Source organism: Tauraco erythrolophus, chromosome 6 (genome assembly GCF_009769465.1).
Source record: "Tauraco erythrolophus isolate bTauEry1 chromosome 6, bTauEry1.pri, whole genome shotgun sequence".
Lineage (NCBI taxonomy): Eukaryota > Metazoa > Chordata > Aves > Musophagiformes > Musophagidae > Tauraco > Tauraco erythrolophus.
Window position 1 is genome coordinate 12,350,020 of NC_141470.1, and position 26,549 is coordinate 12,376,568.

At 40.8% G+C, this 26,549-nt stretch overlaps 1 protein-coding gene across 6 annotated transcripts in view; it reads right to left on the minus strand.

Annotated features, from left to right (window-relative positions):
- Nucleotides 1-26,549, minus strand: part of KCNC1 (potassium voltage-gated channel subfamily C member 1) — a 128,797-nt gene that overhangs the window by 31,977 nt on the left and 70,271 nt on the right. For 4 of the 6 annotated variants that reach the window (XM_086613152.1, XM_009986764.2, XM_086613153.1 and 1 more), the window contains exon 2: nucleotides 3,603-4,536. In XM_086613152.1, coding sequence (XP_086469278.1) covers nucleotides 3,603-4,536 — 934 coding nt within the window. Of the gene's footprint in view, nucleotides 1-1,304; nucleotides 1,307-3,602; nucleotides 4,537-26,549 lie in introns of all 6 variants that reach the window. The other 2 variants (XM_086613150.1, XM_086613149.1) reach the window with 2 other exon arrangements.

The following is a 26,549-nucleotide window of genomic DNA, read 5'->3' on the forward strand; positions in this document are numbered from 1 at the left end:
GACTATATAAGCAGTAACTTGAGAATTTACAGTCATCAGAAACTTCCTTGAAGATTTTTTTGTATAGCGGAAATCTCTACTTTCTTCATGGTGCTGATGAAAGCCTGCCTGCAGCAGTAGCTCTGCCATCCTCTACTCTGAAGTGCCTTTCCTCTCCTGCTGCTGCTGCTTTCCCAGCCACCCACTGGTGGGGTTGAGTGGGATGGAGAGCTGGAAGGGTTGCTGCAGAAATGGGAGGCATGGTAGAATCGAACTCTGACATTCTTTATATCAAATTAAAATCAAGTGCTGTTATTTAAAGATACCCTCCTGCCAGGTGTAGATTGGCCCAGGACTAAGCTGCTGAGAGTGCTGGGGACAATTAAAAAATTTAACTCAAACCTACCAGAATTTAAATTCAAACCATCTTTGCTTTGCCTGCAAATGACCATAGCATCCTTGGCAGCAGCTGTGCAGCCCGTAGGCAAAGTTCTGCTGTTTGCATGGCCGTGCCAGGAAAGTGCTCCTTAGCCTGAGAGGAGGCGCTGGGCCGTGGCTGTGCAGAGCTCTCTGTAGAGCCCCCTTGGCCCTGTGTGTATGGACGGAGAACAGCTGTGAACTGCTGACTTGGTGCATGAGAGGGCTATAGAGAGATAGTCATATGTGGAACTATTTCATACTCATCACTGTTTTGTGAAGTGTTTAATCATACCACCACACATAATGCATGGAATTAATAACTTCATGTGATGTCCTTTACACCTGAGCAGCTAAACAGGCTTTTTTGGAAGAATGTATTAGATATACATCATATGACCATATATCACCTAGGCACTGTCACACTGAAGCTTTACAGTTAAAAATTACAAGAAATATCTTGGACAACTCAGGCATTATTTTAGAAATGTGAGGCACCCATTCTGTGTTCCTAGTACAAGGTTCACTGGTTGTTTACAGTTAAGCGCTGTTAACCAATCTAAATATTGTACAGTATGGGAAACATTCACTACTTGCAAGTCTCTGTTTTCATATAATGCCCAGGTTATAGTTTCAGGAACAAGTCAGTACCTATGAATGCTTCATATTACATAATCGAACCTCAACATCCAAGGCAACGCAAATCTTGTTTTAATACTTCAGTTCTGATCTTACTTATTATTTTTTACTTTTCTCTTGCACACATATAGATCTTTCTCTATTAGGAAGCTGAGATGCAGGCAATGTTTTTTGCTGCTAGCGGTGCATAATAATTACCAGAAACAGAACTCCAGCAACAGTGTTACTGAGTCCATTTTGTTAGCTGAAGTATAAGTGTGCTTTGTTACTTCTTAAAATATATATGCTTGTATATGTATATAAAAATAGTCTCTCTTAATTATTGCAGAAATATCTAAGTTGCTGTTACTATCAATACTTCATGGATATTGTGGTAACAGCTGATTTTAGAGCACTGATGGTGGCAAAACAGTTCCACATTGAACCAAAATTACACGTATTCTCAGGATACCAGTGTGGAATTGCACTGAACTCGTGGAGTTCTCAATCCTCTAGTTCCCAGAGAGGGCCAGGGTAGGTAATGGAAGGAACTCTATAAATCAAGGGATTTCTGAGAGGAAAGTCACTCTGTAGCTGACTGCTAAAGTACTCAGGAGTCTGGCATCTCTTGTGCATTACAATTGAGTAGTTGGCATATTATTCACAGTAGGAGACACACAATATTGTTTGTGCCCTCTTTCCCTCTTGATGCGTGATGCCACAAAGACATCTACTAATGAGGAAGTTTGCTGCTTGGACATGAGTTGTGATAAGCATTTGCAACCTGAGGGGAATGGATGATAAAACCATACGCTTATGCGCCAAAGATACAATAGGAAAGAGACAGTCTATCAGTCACGTGAATTGTGATTGGCCTGTTGCAATGGAATAGCCTTTAACAAAAAAAAATGAAAGCTATTTACCTTCTGAATGGATTTTACATAGTTGCACAAAAGGGAAAAGAAATAAGAAGAAAGAAGAGAAGAGAAAAGAAGAGAAAGATTCCCACCAGCTCTTCCCCTCCAAAATTAGCATTGGCATTGGTGAAGTCACACACAAAGGAAAGTCTCACTTTCTTTGTGCCTATCACAATGACATCAACATGCATGGCTATGAGATGACGAGAGAATACCTCACTCACAATGAGTAACAAATTAGAATTTTCTTCAAAGTAAAAAAATGATAACACAAGACCATCATAGGTATATGCTAGCTCTTTCAAAACATCTCTTTTAGCCTAGGTGTCAGTTAAAATCACTTGGCTGGCGATCTGTTCTATCTAATACGACATAGGGGGATATTCTGAATAGGCTGAAGAATGTCTACTATGCAACTTGACTGGAACATCTGCCAAAAATGAAGTTGGCTTTGTTTTCAACATGGTTATCTACTTTGAAATTACTCCATAGAATAAATAGTGATATTCCACGGGTAGAGGTAGATTATGGGGTTTAAGTAATCAAATTGGAGCCCCGTAACTTCATGTGCTATAGGAGGATTCTCATAAAACTGAGATATTCCCATAATTAACCACTAGCCATGGGATATTATAATATATTCCATGGTGACTAGTATTTTTTCCATTTCCCTCCCCCCTCCCAGTAGAATTAGTATGATTAATTTTGCTCTGGTTTCACCTATTGCTAACATGAATCAATATAACTAAAAATAAGAATACCATGTTATGAGGCAATCACTGTTTAGGCCGAACAGGCCATCCATGACCAGTCAGACCTTTTCCAGTTGGCCTTTGCTGCTAGAAGGTTGAAAGAGCTGTAACTCACCAACCCATACTTGCAAAAGGAGAATGTTTTAGAAAATGTGGTTCAAAACTCTTCATAGTTCTAAATGCTGAATTCTAGTGGAATATTATAGGATATATTGATTTACATGCCATGGAATAAACATCCTTACAGCTAGTGTTGTCTCAGAGTGAGTCATTTTGCATTAGTGTCAAGAATTTGAGCTGCTGTTCTACTTTGCAGTTAATCATCAGAAAGAAACGGGATTGTCTCATGAATATGCATGATGGTATAGTTGTCCCTTCAACTTACTAGGCACCTAGTTTCTGTAATGAGATGTACAATATCTGCCATTTAAAACAGCTGAAAGGTCCCAAATGGGAACAAATGAGAAAGCATCTGGCTGCTTCAAATTCCAGCCCTGTTTTGTCAGAAAACTCTGTAATTGCTGAGTACTTGGCTCCTACTCTGCTCTATGAAGCATTCAGCTCTCAGGAGCCTCTGAGATGCATTACACAGTCCAGCAACATAGCTGTAGAGCTCTCAAAATTCTTCCACTAGATGTAACAGCTCTTCAAAATATCTTGAGACTTGCATGCTCTTAACCAGGACCAAAGTTTGGGCTCCTAGAGCGTGCTCTCATCCTTAGTTTTGCTGATCAGCCTCCACTGTACCATTTGTCCCTGCAACCTAGACTTCACACATATTATTCACTGTGTGATGGTGGGACTAGAATGGATAAATGTGCTACCCATTGCTCTAAGAAAGCAGTCTGGCTGAATCTTAAATCACTACACGGGATGGAGGTTAACGGTCAGATGGACATTCCTCTAAGAGGTTTCCTACCTGCTCTGTTAATTTCTAAAATTTCTTCTTGGGCCAGTGGGCAAGTGTCGCTCTGAGTACTGTGGTGTGGAGAGTTTACAACAGATTTACAATAATTGGGGGATCCCAGCTGGGGTGGCCTCGGGATATGCTTCTTTTTTTTCTTTGGTAGCTTCTGCTTAGCCATAGCTAAGGAGTAATACATTCCGAAATTGTTCACAATGACAGGGACAGGCATGGCAATGGTCAGCACACCAGCGAGAGCACAGAGGGCCCCCACCAGCATGCCTGACCAAGTCTGAGGATACATGTCTCCGTAGCCCAGGGTCGTCATGGTGACAACAGCCCACCAAAAGCCGATGGGGATGTTTTTAAAGTGTGTGTGTTCACTGGCACTAGGGTCATTTGGTTTAGCACCTATTCTCTCGGCATAATAGATCATCGTGGCAAAGATTAAGACGCCCAATGCCAAAAATATGATGAGCAGCAAGAATTCGTTTGTGCTGGCGCGGAGAGTGTGTCCCAAGACCCGCAACCCAACGAAGTGACGGGTCAGCTTGAAAATTCGCAGGATTCGCACGAAACGGACTACACGGAGGAAGCCCAGGACATCCTTAGCAGCTTTGGAAGACAGGCCACTGAGTCCAACCTCTAGATAGAAAGGCAGTATGGCCACAAAGTCAATGATGTTCAAAGAGTTTTTGATAAATTCCACCTTGTTTGGGCAGAAAGTGACTCTCATCAAGAACTCAAATGTAAACCAGACCACACAGACACCTTCGATGTAGGTGAGAAAGGCTTCAGTCTCTGCTTCCCTGTAGTGCCGCACCTGGGTGTCATTCCCGATGAATTCAGTTTCTGTCTTGTTCACAATGGGGTTAAATCTCTCATGGGTCTCGAGGCAGAAGGTGGTGATGGAGACCAGGATGAAGAAGAGGGAGGCAAATGCCACATACTGTGGAAAGAAAGATATGAGAGAAGAGTTAAACAGTAGGTAAATATACAGGGGCTTTGATTCTGAAGCACCAGGGAGAGACAAGAGCTGTATTAAAACTAAAGATAATGCAAAGCCTTTTTCCTGTGGGCTTAAGATGCCAAGTCTCACCTGAAAAGACAGCCTAACATTCAAACTTGGAGGGAGAGCAGTATGTAAGTACCTGCTAACATCCATTCCTATACAGATAGCACTTTAGCGTGAGTGTAAATTTAGCAAACAGTTAAATCCCAGAGCTTTCTGTGAGATTTAAGGTTGAGGACCTACTGAAATTCTACCTTCCTGAGCTTGATCTTCTGTTACCTCCTGGTCTTCAAGATAGAGCACAACTTCTAGGACAATTGTCATGCAAGAGCGTTTTCACAGGACTGTGTCAGTGGTATGGTGGCTGCCTCCTGCTCCCAGCTGAGCAACAGCTGCGCTATTTCAGATCTCAGTAAGGTGCTAGGAAATACTAGCGGCAGTCTCAGGTGGGCTGTGCTGCAAGGAGCAGAGTCCTGCTTGGCATCATCAGACTTTCTTGCCAAATCTCAGGGACAGGTTGAGGAACAGTCACATACCAAACCAAGCTCTCCTAAACATCTCTGTTCTCAATTCCCTCCTCCAGATCTTTTGGGGGCGGGGGACAGGAAGGGGAAGAAAGAGGTTTCAGGTAAGCCTGTGAGCTCATCCAAAAATACACAGATTTATTGGATTTCACCAGACAAGGTTTTCTTGAAGAGATTCTCATTACAATGTAAGACTTGTACCAGAACTAGATGAATCTTTTTTAAGACTGTTGGATTACAATTTGGTGAATCAAGTTACAGTGAAGGTGGTAGCAGCCCTCAAAATCAATATTTGTTTATCTTAGGAGTATTTGCCTCTTCTGCTTCAGTTCTTGCTTTTCATAGAATCATAGAATGGTTTGAGTTGGAAGGGACCTCTAAAGGTCATCTAGTCCAACTCCCCTGCAATGAGTGAGACATCTTCAACTAGATCCGGTTGCTCAGGGCCCCATCCAGTCTGACCTTGAATGTTTCCAGGGATGAGGCATCCACAACTTCTCTGGGCAAACTGTTCCAGTGTTTCACCACTCTCATCATAAAACATTTCTTCCTTACATCTAGTCTGAATCTATCCTCTTTTAGTTTAAAACCATTACCCCTAGACCTATTGCAACAGGCCTTACTAAAATGTCTGTCCCCATCTTTCTTATAAGTCCCCTTTAAGTATCGAAAGGCCACAGTGAGGTCTCTCCAGAGCCTTCTCCTCTCCAAGCTGAACAACCCCAACTCTCTCAGCTTTTCACAGGCTTTCCTCAGCCTAAAGGAAATCTCCTGGTTGTATTCCAGGATAATTGAGGGGTACAGACAGGCTACAATTCACAACTCTTGTAACCACAGTTCCTCTGCTCAATCCTCCTTTAATCAATTAAGTAGTCTGCATATATCTAAGAAGTCTCTTTATGTATTGGAGTGGTACAGTTATGGTACAGTAATGGTAATACTTCTTTCCATTTCACTCCCTACATCTGTTATCTTCCTGTTTGTCTTCTGTATCACCTTGACAAGAGACATCTCGTAAGATATTATTTCGCTATCTTCATGAGCATGAGCAACTGTGGCAATTAAAATATTACTCAAATATTCTTATAGTGTCCTGTTATTCATAATGTCCCCTTTTCAGCAGTGTAGCCAGAATAAGGGCTAAAAGAACTAGTTTCTTCTAATTGTCTCTTGCCAGTAAATGCAGTGCAATAATCTAAAAGAGATTGCTGCCAAAAGAAAGACCAGTTAAAAATAACCTATGCTTCAAGCCACCAAAAGTCCTGCAATTAAGAAGTTCCTCCTGTCTGCTTTCCTGGGTAGACCTAATGCAGAATTACGCTTGACCTTCTGTATTAGCAAAGTCAAAAGCAAGGATCTGCCACAGTTTGAGGTGAACCATTTAATAGAATGCAGAGAATAGAACCACAGAACCTTTTAGATTGGAAGGGCCCTCTGGAGTTCATTTGGTACAGCTTCAAAGTTGGACCAGGTTGCTCAGGGTCTTGTCCAGTCCAGGTCTGAATATGTCCAAGGCTGGAGATCCCACAGCCTCTCTGGGCAGCCTGCGCCAGTGTTTGACCAGTAAGAGCAAATAAGCTTGGAAGAATACAGAAGCAAACAGGCTCTTCTGCTTTTCCAATCCAATTTTATTGCAAAAGAGGTCATAACCTAGCCATTGTCACAGATTTAAAAAAAAACCAAACAGTACCTTCTCCTAAATGCTTCAGGTTATCATAGCATTGTTACATGATGATCTAATATATGTGCTGATATGTGCTAAAATCCGTGTCTCAGATAAATAGTTGTCTGGAATATAACCAATCTGGAGGTTAGGAAAATTGAGAAGCAGTACTGCAGATATTTTTTTATCAGATTCTCCTGTTAAACAGAGAAATTTCTCCATGCAGGGTTTCTCTGTCTGTAAAATAGGTTAAAAAAAAATACCAGCTGGTGTTTGTCTTGTGCTTTGTGATCCTAGATAAATGTTTACAGGTTCTATATGTTTTCAGTCATACTGACTTTATATCAACAGTGTCCCTGAAAAATAAGTTGAAGAATCGTTTAAGTGGTCAAAGTCAGTTTGTGTATGATATTGTTAACACTCTGAGCTTAATTAAGTAGAGGTTAATACCCCAATTATCTGGTATGAGTAAAATGAGCAACAAAAAGCATCTTGCACCAAGAACTCAGGAAAATGTTCCTAGCAGCCTCAGCACATCTGCTTTATTTCAGCCTGGAGCAGATTTTTACCATAGAGTTGTGGAGCCTTGAGAATTCAAGCTGCAAAAGGAAATGCTGACACGTCGTTAAGTCAGGTAGCGTTCTGAGATAAGGAGCAGAGAGGGGAATAAAACCATTTTGCATTTAAAGGGTTCCATGAAGAAGGCCCCTTTCTTTATGCTGACTCAAAATGCAATTCTCCTCTTGGTTTATATGAATGTGTCTCCTGAGTGAGTTTTTCCTGCTTAGGACAACCTTCAGGCTGACCTTGCACAGCAAGTGTCTTGAAAAGGGATGTTTTGCTGTATTAAAGGGAAGAAATAACCAATTCTGCCAGGACATTGAAGTTCTCTGCAGCGGTACATGCTAGCAGTGTTATCAGTAGAGAACATCACGCCCATGACCACTCTTCCTGTTAGCCCTTGTGTGTGCACACCTTGGCTTTAGAGGGGAACTGAGAACTTTCATTCCCCAGATCAGCAGAGCAGGAAGCATCTGCTAAATGAAAGTGAAGAGTTTGCTTTCTTCTATCTGTATGGAACAAAATCCAGAGCCCTTTCCCAGGGTGGGCATGTTCTTGAATGCTTTGCAGCTTTGGAAATGTGGATCTGCTTTCAAGATTTCATAAAACCATGTCTAATGTTAGGGATTGGAAGGGACCTCAAATTTGACAAGATGACTGCCAGTATTTCTTCTCTAATTTTCTTTTTTTTTCTCTCTGTTGAATTACTATCTAAACCTAAAACCTCTTTTATATTTGGGAACTAAAAATCTTCTTAGCCGTTCCACGCTTCAATGTTGAAAGACCCTTGGTTTTTGTTTTAGAAGAAAGTCTGCACAGACTGAAGGGAGAAGACAATGGAAAGCAGCCTTTTAATAGAGGCCCCATTACAGTTCCCTACTCCCTTGGGCTGATCCAAAGTAGTAGGGAAACGACTGAGAATCAGGCCTGACAATTCGGTCACTGGCACCCATCTCTAGTAGATTGATCACCTGCAGCTGCTTGGGACACAGAAATTTAGCAGCTTGCCAAAAATGAATGCATAATATATGACTGGCATAAATTTATGTTTGTGATTCCCAATTTATATTGCCCCCACCTCTTTTTTCTTCTGACTATTTTTCTTTGTTAATTATCTGATATAAGATCTAGCAAGCTGTAAGCAAAACCCACTAGCACCAAATTCAGCGAGTATGTTTTTCTAAGGAGACCATCATTCATTCATGCCAAAGGGGTCAAAAAAAGAGCATTCTCTGGCCCATCATCAGAGGCCAGCAGAGATTGGCCATCATGCCTAACACGATAGGTTGTCAAGTCCAGAGATGAGCAATGCTGGTAAAATCTAGTGAAGGCTATGCAACTCGTACGTGTTCTAACATCTTGGAAAATAAGGCTATCTCTTTTTGTTTCACTAATAATGGCCTGAACACTAATCAAACCAATGGATTGCTCTTATATTATTTAGTGGTTCTTAATCTTCTTTCTCCTTACATTTTACAACAGAATTTCTCTTCTTCCTAGGATCTGAATGGGCTGGCGGAGAGAAGTGAGGATTTTATGAAATGATGTCATGTGATGTTGAGTTACATAATGACAGCTAAAATTTTCTATAATTAAAGAAAATACCTAGGTAAAGTGTTTGAAGTAATCAAAACTCTTATCTGCTTTGACATGTGAATGATTCCTATTTCGCTAGAGATGTGGCTGCCATTGCTTTTTTTCTGGCTCTAAAACCAACAAATTAAAATCTCAGATTGTCCAAAACCGCAGAAGCCATAAGAGAAGGCAGAGACTTTTAAAAGGGGATATTTTGATTAAAATATGTTACATTAAAATGCCTTGATTCTGGAGAGAAAAGAAATTACCCTTCTGCATAATTTCTGTTAATAGTGGATATATTTCAATAAGGTTATTCTGAAAGAGTCTAAAAGACGTCATGCCCATAAGTGGAGAATATCATCATCTAATTTATATTGCCTCTGATTAAATCTCTCTCTCTGTCTCTCTCTCAGGCCTGCTTCTCCACTGCCCTATGTCTAACCTCGCCATTTTTGCCAGTGCAGTGTGAATATGAAGTGCCAATTAATTCAGAATAGCAGTGTTTCACATCAGCTTTGCATAGCTGTAAAAGGAGCAAGGTACCAGAATCAGACCTAGCCTCTCTTGAATAATGAGCCAGTATCTTTCCACTCAGCATGGAAAGAAAACAAAAGTCCAACAGCCTTAAAACCACAAATGAACCTTCTAATACATGAGGATTAAGAGGCTAGGCTCACTCAGAAAAAAAGTCTGAAGATTGGACCAGATGGTATTGAATACATAGGTGTGGCTGTTTACTTCTGGGAATCAGTTTTTAAAACAGCACTTTACCTGGCATTTCTGAGATATCTGAGTTTTGGTCTTGGACATAAGCAGCCTTTTTTTATGCTTTGTTTTAAACAAATAAGTACAGTAACCCACCAGAATTCATTGATACAGTGCCTGGAATTGCCAGGCTTCAATACAGATGGGCAGTGAAGGCTGGTGAAGAAAGCACTGGGACAGAAATCAGATGACTGAGGCTCTTTTCCAACCTCCACCACTGACACATTCTTAGACTTCAAGCATGTGTGCCTGCATCTTTTGCACCATTCTTTGTCTATTTTTTGTTTAAATTGAGATAGTAAACTCTTTGGGGCTTGGAACTGTCTGACAATTTATGTCTCCTGAGTGTCCAGTCCAGTGGGGGACCTGGGAGAGGAGACCTTGGCTGAGTCTTTGATAAGAGAGACACCACTCTTGGACCATCAGCGACAAGAGAAGTGGGTGGTTGCAGTGGAAGCAGCACAGCTTTTGCAAGTCAAGTTTCAGTAACTTCAGAGTTTGTTTTCTAGGAAATAGCGGTCTACACAACACACCATTCATAATTCATTCCAGATCACTTGTTCAGAGTGAGTTAGTAGAAGCTGCACGCCACAGATGGGTGCTCTTCTCCTTTGATACTGCTTAGAATCATTTAACAATCCTGACTCAAGCTAGAAGGGAGAAAAGAAACAGATCACACTCAGAGAAGATTGCCAGCCTTTCCTTTTGCAACTGCTAACAGAAGTATTTAAAAAGTTATTCTTAATCCCTATCCTTTTGCAGGGAGGAAAGTCTACCCTTCCCTGAACCTCTGGGTGAAAGGCAGAGGAAGATGGCATTTTGTTTGAACCACATCTGTTGAAGCATCAGAAAATTTTCTATAGAAGTGGCACTCTCTCTTTCTACTGATCTATTCTGGTGAGTTTTGGTTTTGATGACAAAAATATTTAAATTGCTACATCATAACCCTTCTGGTCCCGTTGAACCAACAAAGTACAGGAGCTAAGCAGTTGACATCTTAGTCTGTGTGAGCAGGGCCTCTGAGCTGCATGAGATTTGCTGCTTCTCTCACAGGTGAACCCAGGGCTTGCCAAGACTGAAATAGGAGATGAGAACGATCTCACCATACTTTGTCTCCAAAGGAGAAATGATGGATCTATTAGTGCTGTGGGGCTTCCAGAAAATTATGTTATGACCCTAGTATGTTGGGGTTTAGTTTGGGCTTTTTTGGGAGGAGGGGATGGGGGAGCAGATGGGAAGAATAATTAAAAAATCCCAAGCCTAGTAATTTTTCAGTAAGTCTATGACAGGTAAATGCTGTATATCTTGCAGGAGCAAGTGAGGCTCAGAAGAGTTTCAAATCAGTGCTAGCAACCCATGAGTTGGTTTTCTACAAAGCATCAGTAATTAAAATATACCCAGAGCCCTGTGCTTTTTGCTAGACCTGCATAAAACCCCGTGATTTCCATTCATAAGGCATCTCTTCAAATACTTTACCAACTTTTACAGTAGTCCATCTGCTTGAGGTTCGTCTCTGAAAACTATTACACCTGCATGAAGAGCCAACATTTGCCTATCTGTGACTTGAATCACAAAACTTTGCCTGGTTTTTATTTAATCTGAAAACTGTACTTTAAACCACTCTGCATTTAAAACTGAGTCCATGTATCACCAAAATGTTTAACAATAGAGACAAATCTCAGCTCAGCCAAAGAATGGGTTAAATGAAAGCTTCTTTAAAATACTTAGCTTTATAACCACTTTATTATCTGTCAAGACCGACTTTGCCAGGCTTTCTTAAGAGATATGGACCCTGATTCAAACAAATGAGTCATTTCAAATGTGCAAGTAATTCTGCTGAATTTTTGAAAGAAATATTGAATCTGTATGACTGATCAAATGACTAAACGTAGGCACATGATACTAGCAACCAGATAATGCTGTGGAAGTGAGCAAAAGCTAGGACTCTGTCAAAAAGCAACATCTGCAACATTTCAGTAAGAATTCTAATGCAAGATGTTTCTAGAGCCTTTGAGCAATGATTATGAAACTGAAATTGTTTGCAAGGGAAAAATCCAGTCCTGCTTTTATAGGTGTGATATATGAGGGCACAATCAGATGTTGCCACCAAGCTCTTCTCTGTGAAGATAGAGATGACCATCTTGGCAGTCTGTCTTCTTTCAGTGAGATAAGATGATTGATACAGAAGGTCACATCAGCAAACATACTGGTTCCCTCACAAGATTATTCAAATTCATGTTTCTTAGCTAAGACAAATGGAATAAGTAGGTTTGCAGATAGGCGAAGCTTGCCCCAGAGTTAGATAAAAAGTCCACTAGCAGCTCATGGATGAAATAGTTACGTAATGCCAAAAAAATATATGACAGCTTGCAAAAAAATCTTGGAATGCTTAGTGGCACGCAGACATGAAACAGCGTGTTAAAAAAACTGTGCAGTCATCTGTGGAAAATATGCTTAAGTTATTCGGTGTTGACATTGCAATAAATAAATTAGAGGCAGATCTCTCAAATGTTAGTCCTAGCAGGCAGCCATGTGCTTTGACAGGGTACTTACTGGGATAAGCAAGACTACATCAGAACTGGAAGTGTGGTATGTACAGTATTTCTCTGTTACCACACGGCCGGCCAGCTGGTCACCAGGCAAAGGCTGGAATGGTTCTTTGTAGGTCACAGGCAAGTTTTCCAGTTTCATGTAGGACAGATTAAATCTTGTGATTTAATAGGAACTTTATCACAGAAGACTTGAATTTTTTTTTGCAGGCTTCCTTGCTAACTCCCGTGTCTGACTGGTAGTGGGAACTATATGGAGACTATGGTTGGAGCAAGAAATGTTTCATATTGCTCAGCAACAGCTCAATGGGAAATTCTTATCTTAACATATATAGATTCCTGATCCAAAAAGGGCCCCAAGACTTCTACAGCTAGGTATATGGGACACTGCAGAAGGAGCTGTAAGCGTTGAAAGAAAGTCTTCAGTCTCTTCAAGGGACTGTGGAAATGGTCATTTGGTAGGGGCCTCCAAAAGTCATTCCACTGTCCCAAAACAGTCTTTGATCATTCCTGAAAGATGGCTGTATTGGCTGTTATTAAGGACTTCCCATAGTGAATACTGTAGAAATTCTGCAGGAAATTTATCCCAGTGCTTCACCATATTTTATCTGTATTCCTTTCTTCCTAATGCCTAACCTAAATCATCTTCGCTACCTTTTAAGCTTGTTCACTTTTGTCCTATCCATCACAGACAGCTAAGCATTTAGAAATTTGCAGATGTTTTCCTTCTTTTGTAAGCTAGAAACCACTAAATATTGAAATGTTCCATGAGTCCTAGACTCCTGTTTTCATATACTCATACTTTCGCTGCATAAATTCAATACAATTATTAATCTCATTTTCAGATAATGCCACACGCTTTTATGCTGTCAGTTCTGTCAAATGCTGTTGAATTAAAGAAACTGAGAAAGTCATGTAACATCTCATACACTGGAACATAAACTAACACATGACAAATGAAACCAAGGAACTTTAATTGCCCATTATTTCTAGGTTTCTCAGTCTTTTTCTGTTAGGCAGTAGGTAACCTTTTTTGGACTCTGCACATTTTCTGTTCTAAACTAAAAAGGAGAGTTTTGTAGCAATTACTGGTGGTAGTGTCACACATTAGGATTTTCAGGATCTCACCTCACCACCTTTGTTCTGGATGCTATTTTATCTCCTGAGAATATCACACTTCTTCCTCTCTAACTTGCTGCCAGTCCTTCCTCGTGGGAAAGGAAAAGGCATTTCTTATGCAATTCCTTGACAAAGGGGAATTCCTGACTAGAGCTAGGCAGAATCCCACTGGGAAAACCCAAAGACTTACAAAATCTGCTTAATCCTGAGGCTTCCTACGGTTTAGAAGTAATTTTTATTTTTCTGCTTCCAAACTGAATAAAAAAAATCACACACGTGCTCATGGTTAGGATCAATTGCAGCCAGACAAAGGTAGATATGTGTCTCTGACCAAGCCTCACATTTTGATTTTGGAAATGCAAAACTACAAAGATAACTGGTTCACAGGTTTTACTCTCTTGCCTGCACACACGCGTGCACACACACACACTCTTGAAGTTGCTAACTTAGGCATTCCTTTGACTTGAGTTTAGCTGTAGGCTACAGGAGTCCTGGGACTCTTTGTGAGGGAGCACGGCTTTATTTTTTCCCTTTTTGTTACAGCTTGTGCACTGTGACTTGCCCAAAGGTGGCTTAATTTACATGCCTATGCTTACAAGGAGTACAGCCTCTCTCACACCTACTTTCAGAGTGGTGCTAGAAGCCTTTCCTAGAGCAGGATACATATTTCTGTAGCCTTTCAGAGCCCACCCTCAATGGTGTTTGATTCACCAACCTCAGCTGTGCACCAGCGCTTGAAGAATGAAATTGTTACCAGTATGAAGCAGGCAGAGGGTGCTCATTGGTCTCCAGCTCCATTAGAAAGAGCATGCCTTGCTGGCTTATTTTTTCACAAGAGGAAACGCTCCAATGTGTGGAAGTATCGAGTGGAAAACTCCACAAGGAAACACTTGAAATACACAGTGAGGCTTTGTTCTGAATCCAGAACTCCCTAACCTAACATACAAGGCTGACTTTTATCCCTGTGATTTTTAAACCAAGATATTTGGAGTGTGTTCCAGATCATGTTTGTATTCAGAAAATAATGCTTCTGCTTTGAGACAAATTTAAATAAGCAGTTGTCAGATCTTTGGTAGTTAAAAATGTGGGTAGGCTAGCTATATAACCTGGACAGGGTGTGAAATCTACCTGCACATCTTCCACGTGCACTCAGCAGTAGGTGGTAGGGTGTGTGATAGTCAATAGGATGCTGGCAGCTCCTCCGTTGGACTAAGGGGAAGATCCGGAAGGCATCAGCTCCCAGACTTGAACAGTTTGTGTATTCAGTGCCTGTGATGGTGGGGTCCTTAATCCAATTTCTCTCCCAAAGCAATATTGTAGCAAAAGTAATTGTGATAGGATTCCTCTTTGGAGACATAGACCAATCTTTTTCATATTTGACCATGGATTTTTGAAATCTCAGTTTCTGACCACTCCACAAGAGATGTTCCAAAGAGCTTTGAATTCTGGGAGCAGTTGATAGTTGATCTGAGCACCTCAGAACCTCTCGGATAGTTGATCTGAGCACCTCAGAACTGAGGCACTCAGAATAACTCCTCACTCTGAAAAACTGGAAGCCCTAAGATCCCTTTGGTGCTACTAAACATTGAGCTCAGGATTTCCTGTTTTCACTGCAGTTTATGTGGATGGATGTCACTGATGATGTAGTCCTCCCTGTAAAGCCAGGCTTCTTAACAAGGTGGCTGAAAACGAGGTGTTAAACCCCAGGCATTTCAATGACTGCTTCATTTTAGACAATTTCACATTATTCAAGTGAAAATGTTTTTCCATTAACTTTTTTGTTTTCCAGATTATGAGCAGTGTGTTGTTGACACTTTTCCTCCCATAGTGTTCCCTTAGCTTAAGCTACAGCTCCCAGTTTGTGCTTTTAAAGCACTATGGCCACAGTTCTTTCCTTACCATTGTGCAGTGTGTAGCAGACAAGGCCTGTTAAGCTCCTAGATGACCTAATTATGTTACAAAATATTGAGACCAAGTATAGGCTAAAGGCACACCAAAACCTAAATACCAAATATCTAAATTATGTGGTCCCATCACTTTAATCAGTTGTTATAAAACATTAAGAAACTCCAACAACTATTAAATCTAATGAGAAAATATTTTGGAAAGCAAAGAATGTTTTCATTCCCCAGTTAGGCAGAGTCTATAGCACAGCTTAATTCGTGCAAGGATAATGCGCAGGATGGGGAGCATACAAAATCTCTACTGACAACAATCTTTGCCAATACTAGGTTTTGACTGGCTATGAGCCATTCTAGATATACAAATTAGTGACAAAATAACTTATAAAACTGTGTTGGTAGTTTTTTAGAGGCAAATTCCAAAATAGCCTTTATCATATAGTCTGTCTTGGCTCAGACCAACAAGATTGAGGGTGTTGGACTCAATGAGTGCTGACTTTTTTTCAAGAGCAAGTTCTTCAGTAAGGTGTTACGTTGCTTACGACACAGGATCTCTTGCCCTAGGAATGTTAATCCATATATTCATGGTAATGCCTCAAAATACAGAATTCTTCCCCAGTTCTAGTCCCACAAGCAGCTGAAGAGTTTCAAAATTCACATGCTGTGGCAGAGCGGCTGCAAATTTCCACTCAGTAATACAAACCTAAGTATATATGAGGATGTGTGTCACTGATGGTGGAATAGAGAATCAATCTTTTGTATATAGATATGTATAGAATAAGATTAATATAGAAATATAGTTATAAATACAGACACATGTGGATCGAGCTGATCTGGCTGCTAGGCATTGTGGAATTTGTAATCAATTAATCAATTACTTTGAAGTTAAGGCCCTTCCTACAAAAGGCGGGACATTTCCTCCTGGTTGTGGGAGAAGTGACAACCTGCTTTAGAGCTGAGGCTTGAAGCCTTCTTCTGGTGAGCGACATCTGGTGACCCCAATGTGATAATAAAGAGACCCTGCCAGTGCCAGAGCCGGAGCCAGAGCGAGAATTCCTTCAACAAAGAAGGTAAAGCTACCCTGAAAGTGGGAAGCAAGAATTCTACTTAACTGGGTCTCTGCTTACCATGAAGTTCTAAAAATTAGTAAACAAAAAAGAGGGAATTGTGGATCCAGCTGCTAGGAATTGTGGAATTTGTAATCAATTACCTTGAAGTTAAGGCCCTTCCTACAAAAGGTAGGCCATTTCCTCCTGGCTGTGGGAGAAGTGACAATTTGCTTTAGAGCTGCAGCTGCCTTCTGGTGAGTGACAGATGCATATATTTGCATGGATATTAGTTATACTGTACTCTATTACAATACTGTATGGTATATATTGTATATTACATACAATGTCCTATGTAATGTTTATAGATACAATAATACATTAACTATTATATAATATATATAAAACTATAATATGCTGAATTGCACATAGAAATATGTTAAATATAAATACATGTTTATATATTAGGTATCTAATACCTGTCTCAAGGACTGTGGGGATGCAGCATGCAGAACTGCTGGAGTTCACTCATTCTCCCTGCTCTGCCAAGGGTAGCTACGATTGCTAGGGGTGACCTTGGATTAAGAAGACCACCCTGAATGGGAGGGACTTGCCACCCAGAGGAAGATAGAAGCTGCTTGCAGGATCCAGAGGGCTTACAGAAATGGCCTATGTCATGGCATCTCCACAGTCTCAGATCCCTCCTGTGACTCCTTCCACAGCACTGTGTTTCCACAGCTTTTCCTCTCATAAGGAAGGAGAGGAAGGGTTCTTCCTAGCCCTTGACTCCTGTCCTGTGTTGCCTTTCCTCCTGTTAGCCACAGCCCTTCTCTCTGCCAGGACTGCTTCTTGCAGGCAGAGAGGCATCATGCTGGGGACACCATTCTCTGGAAGGAGGCTTTACCAGGAGGACAGAATCAGGGCCAGCCAAGAGGATCACTGGCCTCACTCCCAGCACCTGGGATGCAGCGTGGGCTTCTAGGTATTTTGCCCTGCAGAGTAGCCATGCCATGGACAGGAGGTTTACCTCTGCTGTCTGAATATGCAGATTGATCTCCTGTGCAATTTTGCTCCAAAAGACCCACTCTGATTCCTATTCCAAAAACTGAATGCAAGCCTGTGCAATGCAAATTCTTGCCTTGGCTTTTACTACTAATAATTTCCCTTTGTGGAGTTCTGCTTCACTCGTTCTCAGGTACAAGATGTATATTTGCCATAGTCTCCTACCTACAGATCCCTTCTCTAGTGTGTTTCCAAATTTACTATGCCAGTGAATGAAGGGGCTATGGTGGTTATATCTGGCATTTCCTCACCCTCTTTTGTCAACATCAGCTCTACTGTCTCTCTGAAGAGGAGAGTGTTTATGCCTGTGTTTCTGTGGCTCAACTCTTAAATGTGCCAGCAGTAAACAACTGGACCCATAAGGTGGCCACTTTGTGGCAGTCTCCAGGTGGTCATGCACTTTGCTTTTCCAACAAATTTTATTTTCTTTTGTTTTTCCTTATGTCTCATGGGAAATGGCTTGTGTTCTTTGTGGTGAGATTCCACTGTTTTGTGGGCAATTATGTATGTGATATTTAGGGAAAGGTATGTTTTTTCTCAATAGTGAGCACCTTAGTCTGTTGGAAGTATCCTAGGGTGTCATCTTAAACTCTTTGAATGCTGTCTATATCTTTGCCTTAAGAAATTATTGCTGCCATATGTGAAAAACAAAGAAAATGTCCTTTTGCTGTGGAGCTTGATAACTCTAGATAGGTTTCCTATTTTCTAGGCTGTTCTAGTAACTTTTTTAAACTTAGGCAGCTCTTTACATTTCAAAGGTGCCTTCCAGAGTTTGAGTTCGCCTACAGAAAAAGAATCACTTTGAGCTTGGTGCAGAAGTTAGTTCTTTTTTTTTGTACACGAACATACCTCTGAAATATTGTGGCAAATCATGTGTCTGTCCAGGACTTCCAGTCATCACAAGGCATACTGTGACCACTGAAAACCTCAGGAAGAGGTAGGACAGCTACATCCCAAACTCCCAAGAGCACCTACCATCTCACAAGCACCTATCGTGGTATGCAGTATAAGGCAGTTAGTGCGTGTTCCACAGTCCCCTTGCTGACAGCACTATCCTGATTTAAAGAAGGGGATTGTATCATCCTTTCTTTCTCTGGTAAAATACTTTCTCTTACTGTGTATACTCCCTGCAGCCAATTTCACTACACTAATTTATACCTACAGACATGCAAACTCTGTGCTTATAGGCAAGACAACAACTGAAAAAAATTGTCCTCACTTATGTTTTTAAGGCTAAATTGATGAGTCACATGGAACACTTGTAATACTAACCTGGCTCTCAGTTGCACCTAGTGACCACCCCTCCCATAAGCAGATGTTAGCAGCTGTAAAGTTCTTGCAGAGAGGATTTCCAGGGGTAGTGCTGCAGGGCTGATCGCACAGCATTGTCATCTTGCTCACAGCAGCTCAAAAGGGCTCCCAACAGCCTTTTGCAGGTAGCTACTGTGAGAGCCACCATCTCATCCAGTAATGGAGAGCTGCACTACATACCACTCTCTGTTAACCCCTTTTAGTTGGGGCTGTAAAAAGCTCAGCATATCTGAGAGGAGACCTTTAAACCCCTACTGTGAGGTATATTGCATAAGCAACAAGCAAATACTTCTAAAAACAACCTCTTGTGTAGTCAAGGTTAAAAGAAAGATAGAAAGATTAGAAAAGATAAAGTAAGTCATAGCCTGAACCTAGAGGAAAATTGTTTTCTACATAAGATGAAAAGAATTTGAAGTGTTTTAAGAGGTTTGCTAGCAAGATTATGCAACTGTGTTTAGCTTACGTCCTACAGTACACTCCACATCTTGTGGGATAATAGGATCCGCTCATCTTTTATTGTTTGCTGCATTCTGGCTGTATCATCTGTGGTGTATTTGCATTTCTTTACTTTATTCAAGTGTACATGCAGGTATGATGTGAACTGTGGTTGAAGAGCCAACTTAGTGTCTGAATTCTATCCTCCAACATAAAGGAAATATCCTTCATTTGAAATAGCTTTGAATATTATGCATCTACCTGTGCTACAAAGAACTTGAAATATTGCGCAGCATTTGACAGCATGGAACTCTTTATGCCCTGAGAGTGCTGTTGAAATGTTGATATAGGTATCAATCTCTGCAACTGTTTAGCAAGGCAAAACAAGTCGATACTACTTCTGTTCAGTGGATGATTGTGAGACTCAAAGGTTAGAGCCTGTATTTCTCAAGTATGTTGTTTTAACTTTGACTACACAGCTGCCAGTATTGAGGTCTCTGACTGAGGCAAAATTAGGGGATATAGTTCAAAACATATGTCTTAATATCCAGACTTCCACAGGGATGGGTAGGACTGTCAGATTCTGAGTGTTGTTAGGATACTGTGTCTGTTGGCCAAGATACAGTCCCCCAGAACTTGTGTTTGCAGATTTCAAAGCCAATGGGTTGTGAAATTCCAGCTCAGTCTTTCAGCCTCGCTCTTCTTTTTACCCTTGCACTGCAGTGAGTCCCAACACATGGCAAATGTGGTGGTGGAGGTGGGGTGCAAAGGATGGCGGGGCAGTGCTATAGATTTGTGTATGCTCTCAGAGTTTTGCTCTTCTTTGTGCAACTGTGCTACATCAGTACCTCTAGAAATGGCCACTGTGGGTTAGAGAAGGGTGAGAACTTTTCCACTACCCTTTCTAGTGACTTCAATACTTTGTCATGAGACTCTGAAGTCCTGAACACTAAGTTTTCTTATTAGATATTTTAAAAGGATCAGACTGCCAGCTTATGAAAATCTGGCCCTTAAGGAGATTTTCATTTGGAGACTCTAACTGTGAATCACCAGAAATCGCTAATCGCTTTTGGAAATCTTGCCTAGCAAGTATTGCCATGTAATAGGCACAAAACTGCATTAAAAATTAAGGGAAAATGGGTGAAATGAACTGACATCAGAAATGTGTTGATTCCAAGAATGTAATTTCTCTCTGGGAATGTCTGGATGAGTTGCATTTTCTCTTCTGAATGTGAGACATGCTGTCCCATGTCCTTTCTGCAGCATGCCTTTCTTTGCTTAAAGAAGAGCTTGGGCAAATGGTTACATATAAAAGTCTATTTAGAAATAAGGTCTTTAAAAATAGAGACTGGTCTATAATGCTGACTTGTTTCAAAAAAGCAGTTCATAAACTTGTGAGTAATAAGGTGAATACAGTCAGCTACAGAAAATAGAGGGGGAAGAGGGGGCTGAGGGTGAGGTCAGAGAACAGAGGAGAAAGCCGAGAGTTGCGTTCTAGCTAGATATTCTGTGAGGCGGTAAGGATGGAAAATAGCATTTGCCCCAGAGGAGTTATTTTCACCCACTCCATTTCTAATTCTTGAGTGATTTTTGGCAATCGTGTGCTGCCACAGGCCTGCTTAGGGCATGAACTATGTGCAAGTCAATGTCGTAGGAGAGCATCAGAAACTGCTTCCCAGGCAGGAAAAGTTACAGATGATTTTGAAATTTAGAGCTAGTTGAGTAATTAAAAGGTGCCAAAATCAAAGTTTGTAATTATTTTTAAAAAATTATTATTTATTTCTTAATCATAGACTGAAGTATTTTAATATTTACCTTGCAGTATAACCTCGGTGAGGAGAAAAAGGCAGCTTCCCATTGTGACCTCTTCCTTGAATGCCCCATGCTTCAGATCAAGGCGCACAATTTTCCATAAAGGTAGAAAAGCCCTTATCTCTTCTTGATCTATCCGGTGTAAGCAACTTCCCTAAACACCTTACTTGCAACTTAGAAACACAAATGCCCCTCTAACCTCAGGATAATTCAGAGGACACTGATTTGAGTGCAGTAAACTGTTTCCTGCGTAAAGCTGTCCTTTCTGAACTGAATAGGAAGCCTATCTTGTGTACCGACTGGAGTCAGGGGAAATGAATGCACTCCCTGTTGCCACCTCCTTTGCCTCAGAAACAAGAACCCAGGATTTCTGACTCTTTTTTTCCCCATGTTTCATTAATCAATCCAGGCAGCTGCCCTGTTGCAGGAAACCTTGATACAGAGAGGAATTGCAATGTGTTAGGAGTCCATTTCTGCACTGTTCCTTCCAGTGAGCAGTAGAGCTGGTTTTGATGTGAAGTGTTGCTCTGAGTATGTGGTGATGAAGCTCTTCATGACACAGTCTCTTAGTAAGCTAACGATTTGCAGCAGAAAAATTAGCTTATTCTTTACATGGCCTTGTGGGCTGAGAACATTTGCATTTTACAGACCTTTTGTCTCAGTGCAAGTGTTGATATAGTACTAGGATTTTTTTCCTATTCAAAATAGTCACAAAAGTTGGGGAGTGAGGAATTGCCAACCGTATTTTAAAGGAGCCGTTGCCATGGTAACCGAGGTACCTTCAGTTACCAAGGTAACAAATGCAGCTCAACTGCCTTGCTGTAAAGCCAGACAAATCTACTCGTGATCTGTTGATTTTAAGATGCTTTATAAATCGTTGAGCTATTTTAGGCACTTAAATCCATAAATCAAAATGTCATGTTAAAATGACCAATACACTGTACTATTTATGAATTATTCACCCCATTCTTAATTCACCAACTGGATATTTTCTCCTATCGATGTATCTAGGCTTTTTCCACTCCTAGTTCTTCTTAGTTGTTGTTTAGAAAGTGGTTCTTGTATCTGAAACAGATGATTCGTATTATTGCTGGTTGTAAATCTTTTTCATTGGAGAAACCCTAGCCCCCTCCCAATATCTCCCGCTCCAGTCCTGCAGTCTCTAAATGGAGCTTTACGTACTTCTGCTCTGAAACTACAAAATAGGTTTTGCTAAAAATTTGCTAATTAATTAAATCAATACAATTTGGAATGAGTTCCATCTCAAACAATCAATACTGGCCCAGTGATGTACAACAGGCAGGCGGGTAAATTGGTCTAAATAAATTTACAATTGATTTTACTTTTAAAACCAAATTAGGACATTTATAGTCTTACCAAATAAGATCAACTGCAACTTATACAAACAAGCATATTCCTAGGTTTGTCTTTTCTAATACTAGTAGTAGACCTGTTACTATTTATAGCTCAATAACTTTAATTCCTGGGATAACATGCATAATTTCTTGGCCCAGAAGCATGGTTTGCCTATTAGTAAAACAGGTCATGTTTATTCAGGATTTCCTCTTATTAGATTGTTTTTGGTAATAATTTGTGGTAGCCTCTGCTCGTTAACGAACACTTAAGGATTGCATAACTCAGTGTAAGTTATGCGATAGGTCTACACACCCGTGTCCTGGAATGGACGTGCAATGAAGGCCAGGACCTGCCTTCTGACCATGCTTCTGGCGGCACTACTAGTTGGGTGGGCGCACCTGCGCTACATGCCTTTGCTTTCTGCTCCCCAATATGTTCTCCCTACTTTGCAGACTTTGCCACTGTCTTGTGTGGACAAGGAAAAGCAGACCCTTGGAGGAGAACACTTTTTTGTCCAAGTGGAGCATTGTGCTGAGACTCTGAGCTGCTTGACTCTAGAAGGAGGATGTGCTGGGACACGCAGCCCAAGGTCATCAGAGCTGCACGTGCATAGAGAGCTTGGATCTGAGAGGAGCATAGCCATGACATTGTGCCCAAGTCTATATGATCTGCCATTCCTAATCTGTCAATTTGAAGGTATTTCCCTTGCACAGCTGACTCATTCAGGGACACGCAGCAGGCATATCACTGGGAGTGGAGCAAAATCTAGCTCTTCAGAAATATGCAGTGCCTGCTGCATTCATTTCTTGTGTTTATAGCTATGCAAAAGCTGAAACCAAGTAAGATTCTGAGTTGTAGAAAGTTCCTTCAGATCTGTTTGTTTTGAATACTGCTGTTAATAATGCTGTAAGACCGGCAAGGCTAAGAAGCTGCTTTTAAAAAACCTTAGATATTTAGGCAGATGTCATGGGATTTAACATAGCCATTGGATTTTGAAGGTGCTTAGCTTATTTTCCCTGAACAATATATGCTTGCTCATGAGCATGATGTTACGGTCTTCTCAGTGTTCTTGTGTAATGACCATTAGCATCAGTCATCCTCCTTGCTGCTTGCTCAGAAAATCCTATTAATTCTTCACATGTATACACAACTCCCATTAGTATTAAAGATGAGCAAATCAGTTAATATGTGTTGCTTTAACCCTAGGGTTTTGGCATATCAGATGAGACATCATTCTTACAAATCTTGGAAGTGAGAAACACTAAAAGGTGCATTTCATACATCCTGCTGCAACTGAGAGGCCTTTTCCAGGGTTATTCAGGGTATTGTGAGGCATGAACTCCCCTTTGTTTAAGGGAGAATTCCCGAATGGAATATTTTTTTTTAGCCTCATCATGCTCTTTCATCCTGTTATTCCTATTTACACGCCGCTTTGTTTTGCTCAGCTTTTCCCTCCTTGGTCAAAGTGCCCTTCAGATCATTGCAAACTACTTTTTTGCCTCTTTAGTCAGTTGCTTAGCAAACATGGATGTACTGAGTTGGTTCAATCTGTCTACTTAGTTTCAGTTATTCCAGCCTGCAGAAGTATCTTTTGAGTTTAGCGATGATTGCCTAAAAAATAATGAAGGGGAATGCTGGGATCTCTTCAAGGCTCATTTTAGATTGGAATATTTTTAATTTGAATATTAACCCTTTCCCTGGTATTTGAGTTGATGCTTAAATATTATTGTTGTTATTGATGGGGATAATTTGGTATCATGCATAGACGTGTTTATGTTGACAGCATGTTATAAGGATTTGACTTCTTCACACCACAATTTTAAAAATCTAATTAGTCTGCAGGTTTGTCTGCCTTTCAAACCTACTCAACAAGCAGCTCAAGTACAAGATGTTCTTGTCTGCTGCAACTGACAGATACGCTGCACCTACCCAGCCCTCCCCATCGCCTGCCAAACAATGAACTGTATCAAGACAGTTGAGCTGCCGGAACATGAAGAATGTATAGAATGATTCAGTGGCTCATGAATGCAAGAAGTATCATGCAATGCTTTAATTACAGTGTCATGCTCCTGTAAGTAGACTTGAATTTCTGACTTGCTTTTGGGGATTAAATATTTTCAACAGTGACTAGAGTTTGTCTTCCCAGCTCTCATTTAGGTTTAATGGTAGCCACGCGGCTGAACCTTCCTCACTAGGTTTTGAAAATGCCAACTGGCATTTGTTACTTGGAAGATGTTTGGGAAGTGGTTCGGTTTCATTAATCCCATGGGCCAGGGACCCTGGATGTGAGGTGGTCATTAAGGCTAGGGCTAAAATAGAAGGTAATTGGGTCAAAGATGGGGAAGCAGAGAGTGTTACTGTGTAACATGTGCCTTTGAATTTTTCAAAAAAGGCTCATGTAGCAGAAGGCGGTATGTCAGCAATCCTTGAAAAAAGAAGTTAACTGTTGATCTCCTGCTGAAAGGCAACAGTGGAGTTTCTTTCCACTCCTGACACAATGAATTTCATAACTGTTGATTTCTCTAAGTCATAAACAGCTGTTGGACTGACTCTTTAGGCCACAGTCTTGCAAGCAGAAGTTCAGATAAAGCATCTGGTTTATCATAACTTCCTAGCATTGGGCAAAAGTTCTAGGGGTGGAAAACAACGTGCAAGACTAGAGCCTCTTGGCTAATGGTGAAGAATGGTGGCTGTGGGAGCTGGAAAACCATCTTCCTTGATATGCTGTAACTAGACAATTTCAGTCTCCAACACAGTCAGTCTCTGCTTGACGTTGCCATGGCTGCCTTATTTTGACCCTCTAAATCCCTTCTCTTTATTTGATTTGGATGTGCAGTCAGTTTCTGCATTCTGGGATCCCTTTCTCATCTGTGCATGTGTGTTTGAAAGGGAAGGAGTATTTGTTCTTAGGTCCTTCTGCTATTTCAAATACAGAAATAGACCAGAGCCTTCTGAGAAGGCAGTGAATTCTTACAATACCAGGATGTGTATTGCTGGGTTAAAAAAAGAGTGCTGATACAAAGCTAGTCTGTATCTTGGAAGATAAAATCTCATTGCTCTCTCCCACTCTGAAAATGATTACTCTTGTGAGGAAGCAAAGATGCACAAAATGGGGAGAAGGTGGTATGTCTAAACGGTTTATAGTGGGTAGCTTTAAAATAAGGCATTTCTTTCATTCTAGCAAGTGGATTGACAGAAGCTGTTGTTAGGTTTTTGACAGCATTTTTCCTATGTGCACTGCAGCACAAATACTACATTCTCGAAATTGCCCTCAACAGGAGCTTCACCAGTACTGCAGTGACTGTACCACCTGTGGCAATACCTGCTGTAGCTTTCAGCTGGCTGGTTTGGTGGGTAGGTTAGCAGCACAGCCCAAGCCTGACAGCTGCTTGGCGAGAGATTTTAATGTGTGTTCTGTGACCAAAGCTTAAGGGGTGATTTTTACTAATAACAAGTGCTTTGAGGGAGCAGTTATATATACTGAGTATATATATATATATACTCAACCTTTTTTATAGGTTGAGTGCAAGACTATGATTTCAATTCTGTTGTCTCTTGCAGCCAATTTCCCTTTCTCTGAGATTTCATCCTGTACAGCTGAGCTGAGAGCAGTGTGCATGTAAGTGTGCACCACACTAATTCGCTCTTGGCTGCTTGGCAACAAATAAGTACTGTTTGGGAGCAACAGGAGTAAGACTGAAAGGAAAAGCAGGTAGCTGAACTGAGTTAGGATTTGACACAAATATTTTTAATCTATCCTCTGCTCCTTACTCTTTTTAAAAAAAAAATAAAAATAAATGGAAGAATAAGGAACTGAGTGAGATTATTCCCTATCCTGGCATGTTTTGTTAGACAACTTATAACTTCCAAATAGTATACACTCAATAGTATATTATATCTTGTGCATTGAGCTAGGACTGCACACAGGTGGAGGTGTGATGAGATGTGGTTTTCCTTTCCAGAATGATGGAGATGTCTAGATACAGATTACTCATTAGTGTGACAGGGTTTTGCTTGTCTTTGGCTACCCAACCTTATTTGTTTGCTTGTTTTGTTTTCATTTTTCCAGTAAAGCTTATTAGATAAATCTGTATTCTTATGCACCTTGCTCAGGGAGAGCTCTGCAGAGCTTTCAGCTAAGTCTAAAAGAGGAAAATTTGCCATATTTCTTCCCCCTGAAATCAGCAAGGCCAGGCTAGAAATGACCAGGTGCTCTGTGGCACTGGGGAAATAACAGGAAATGAAATATAATTGCCTCAAAAGAGAGA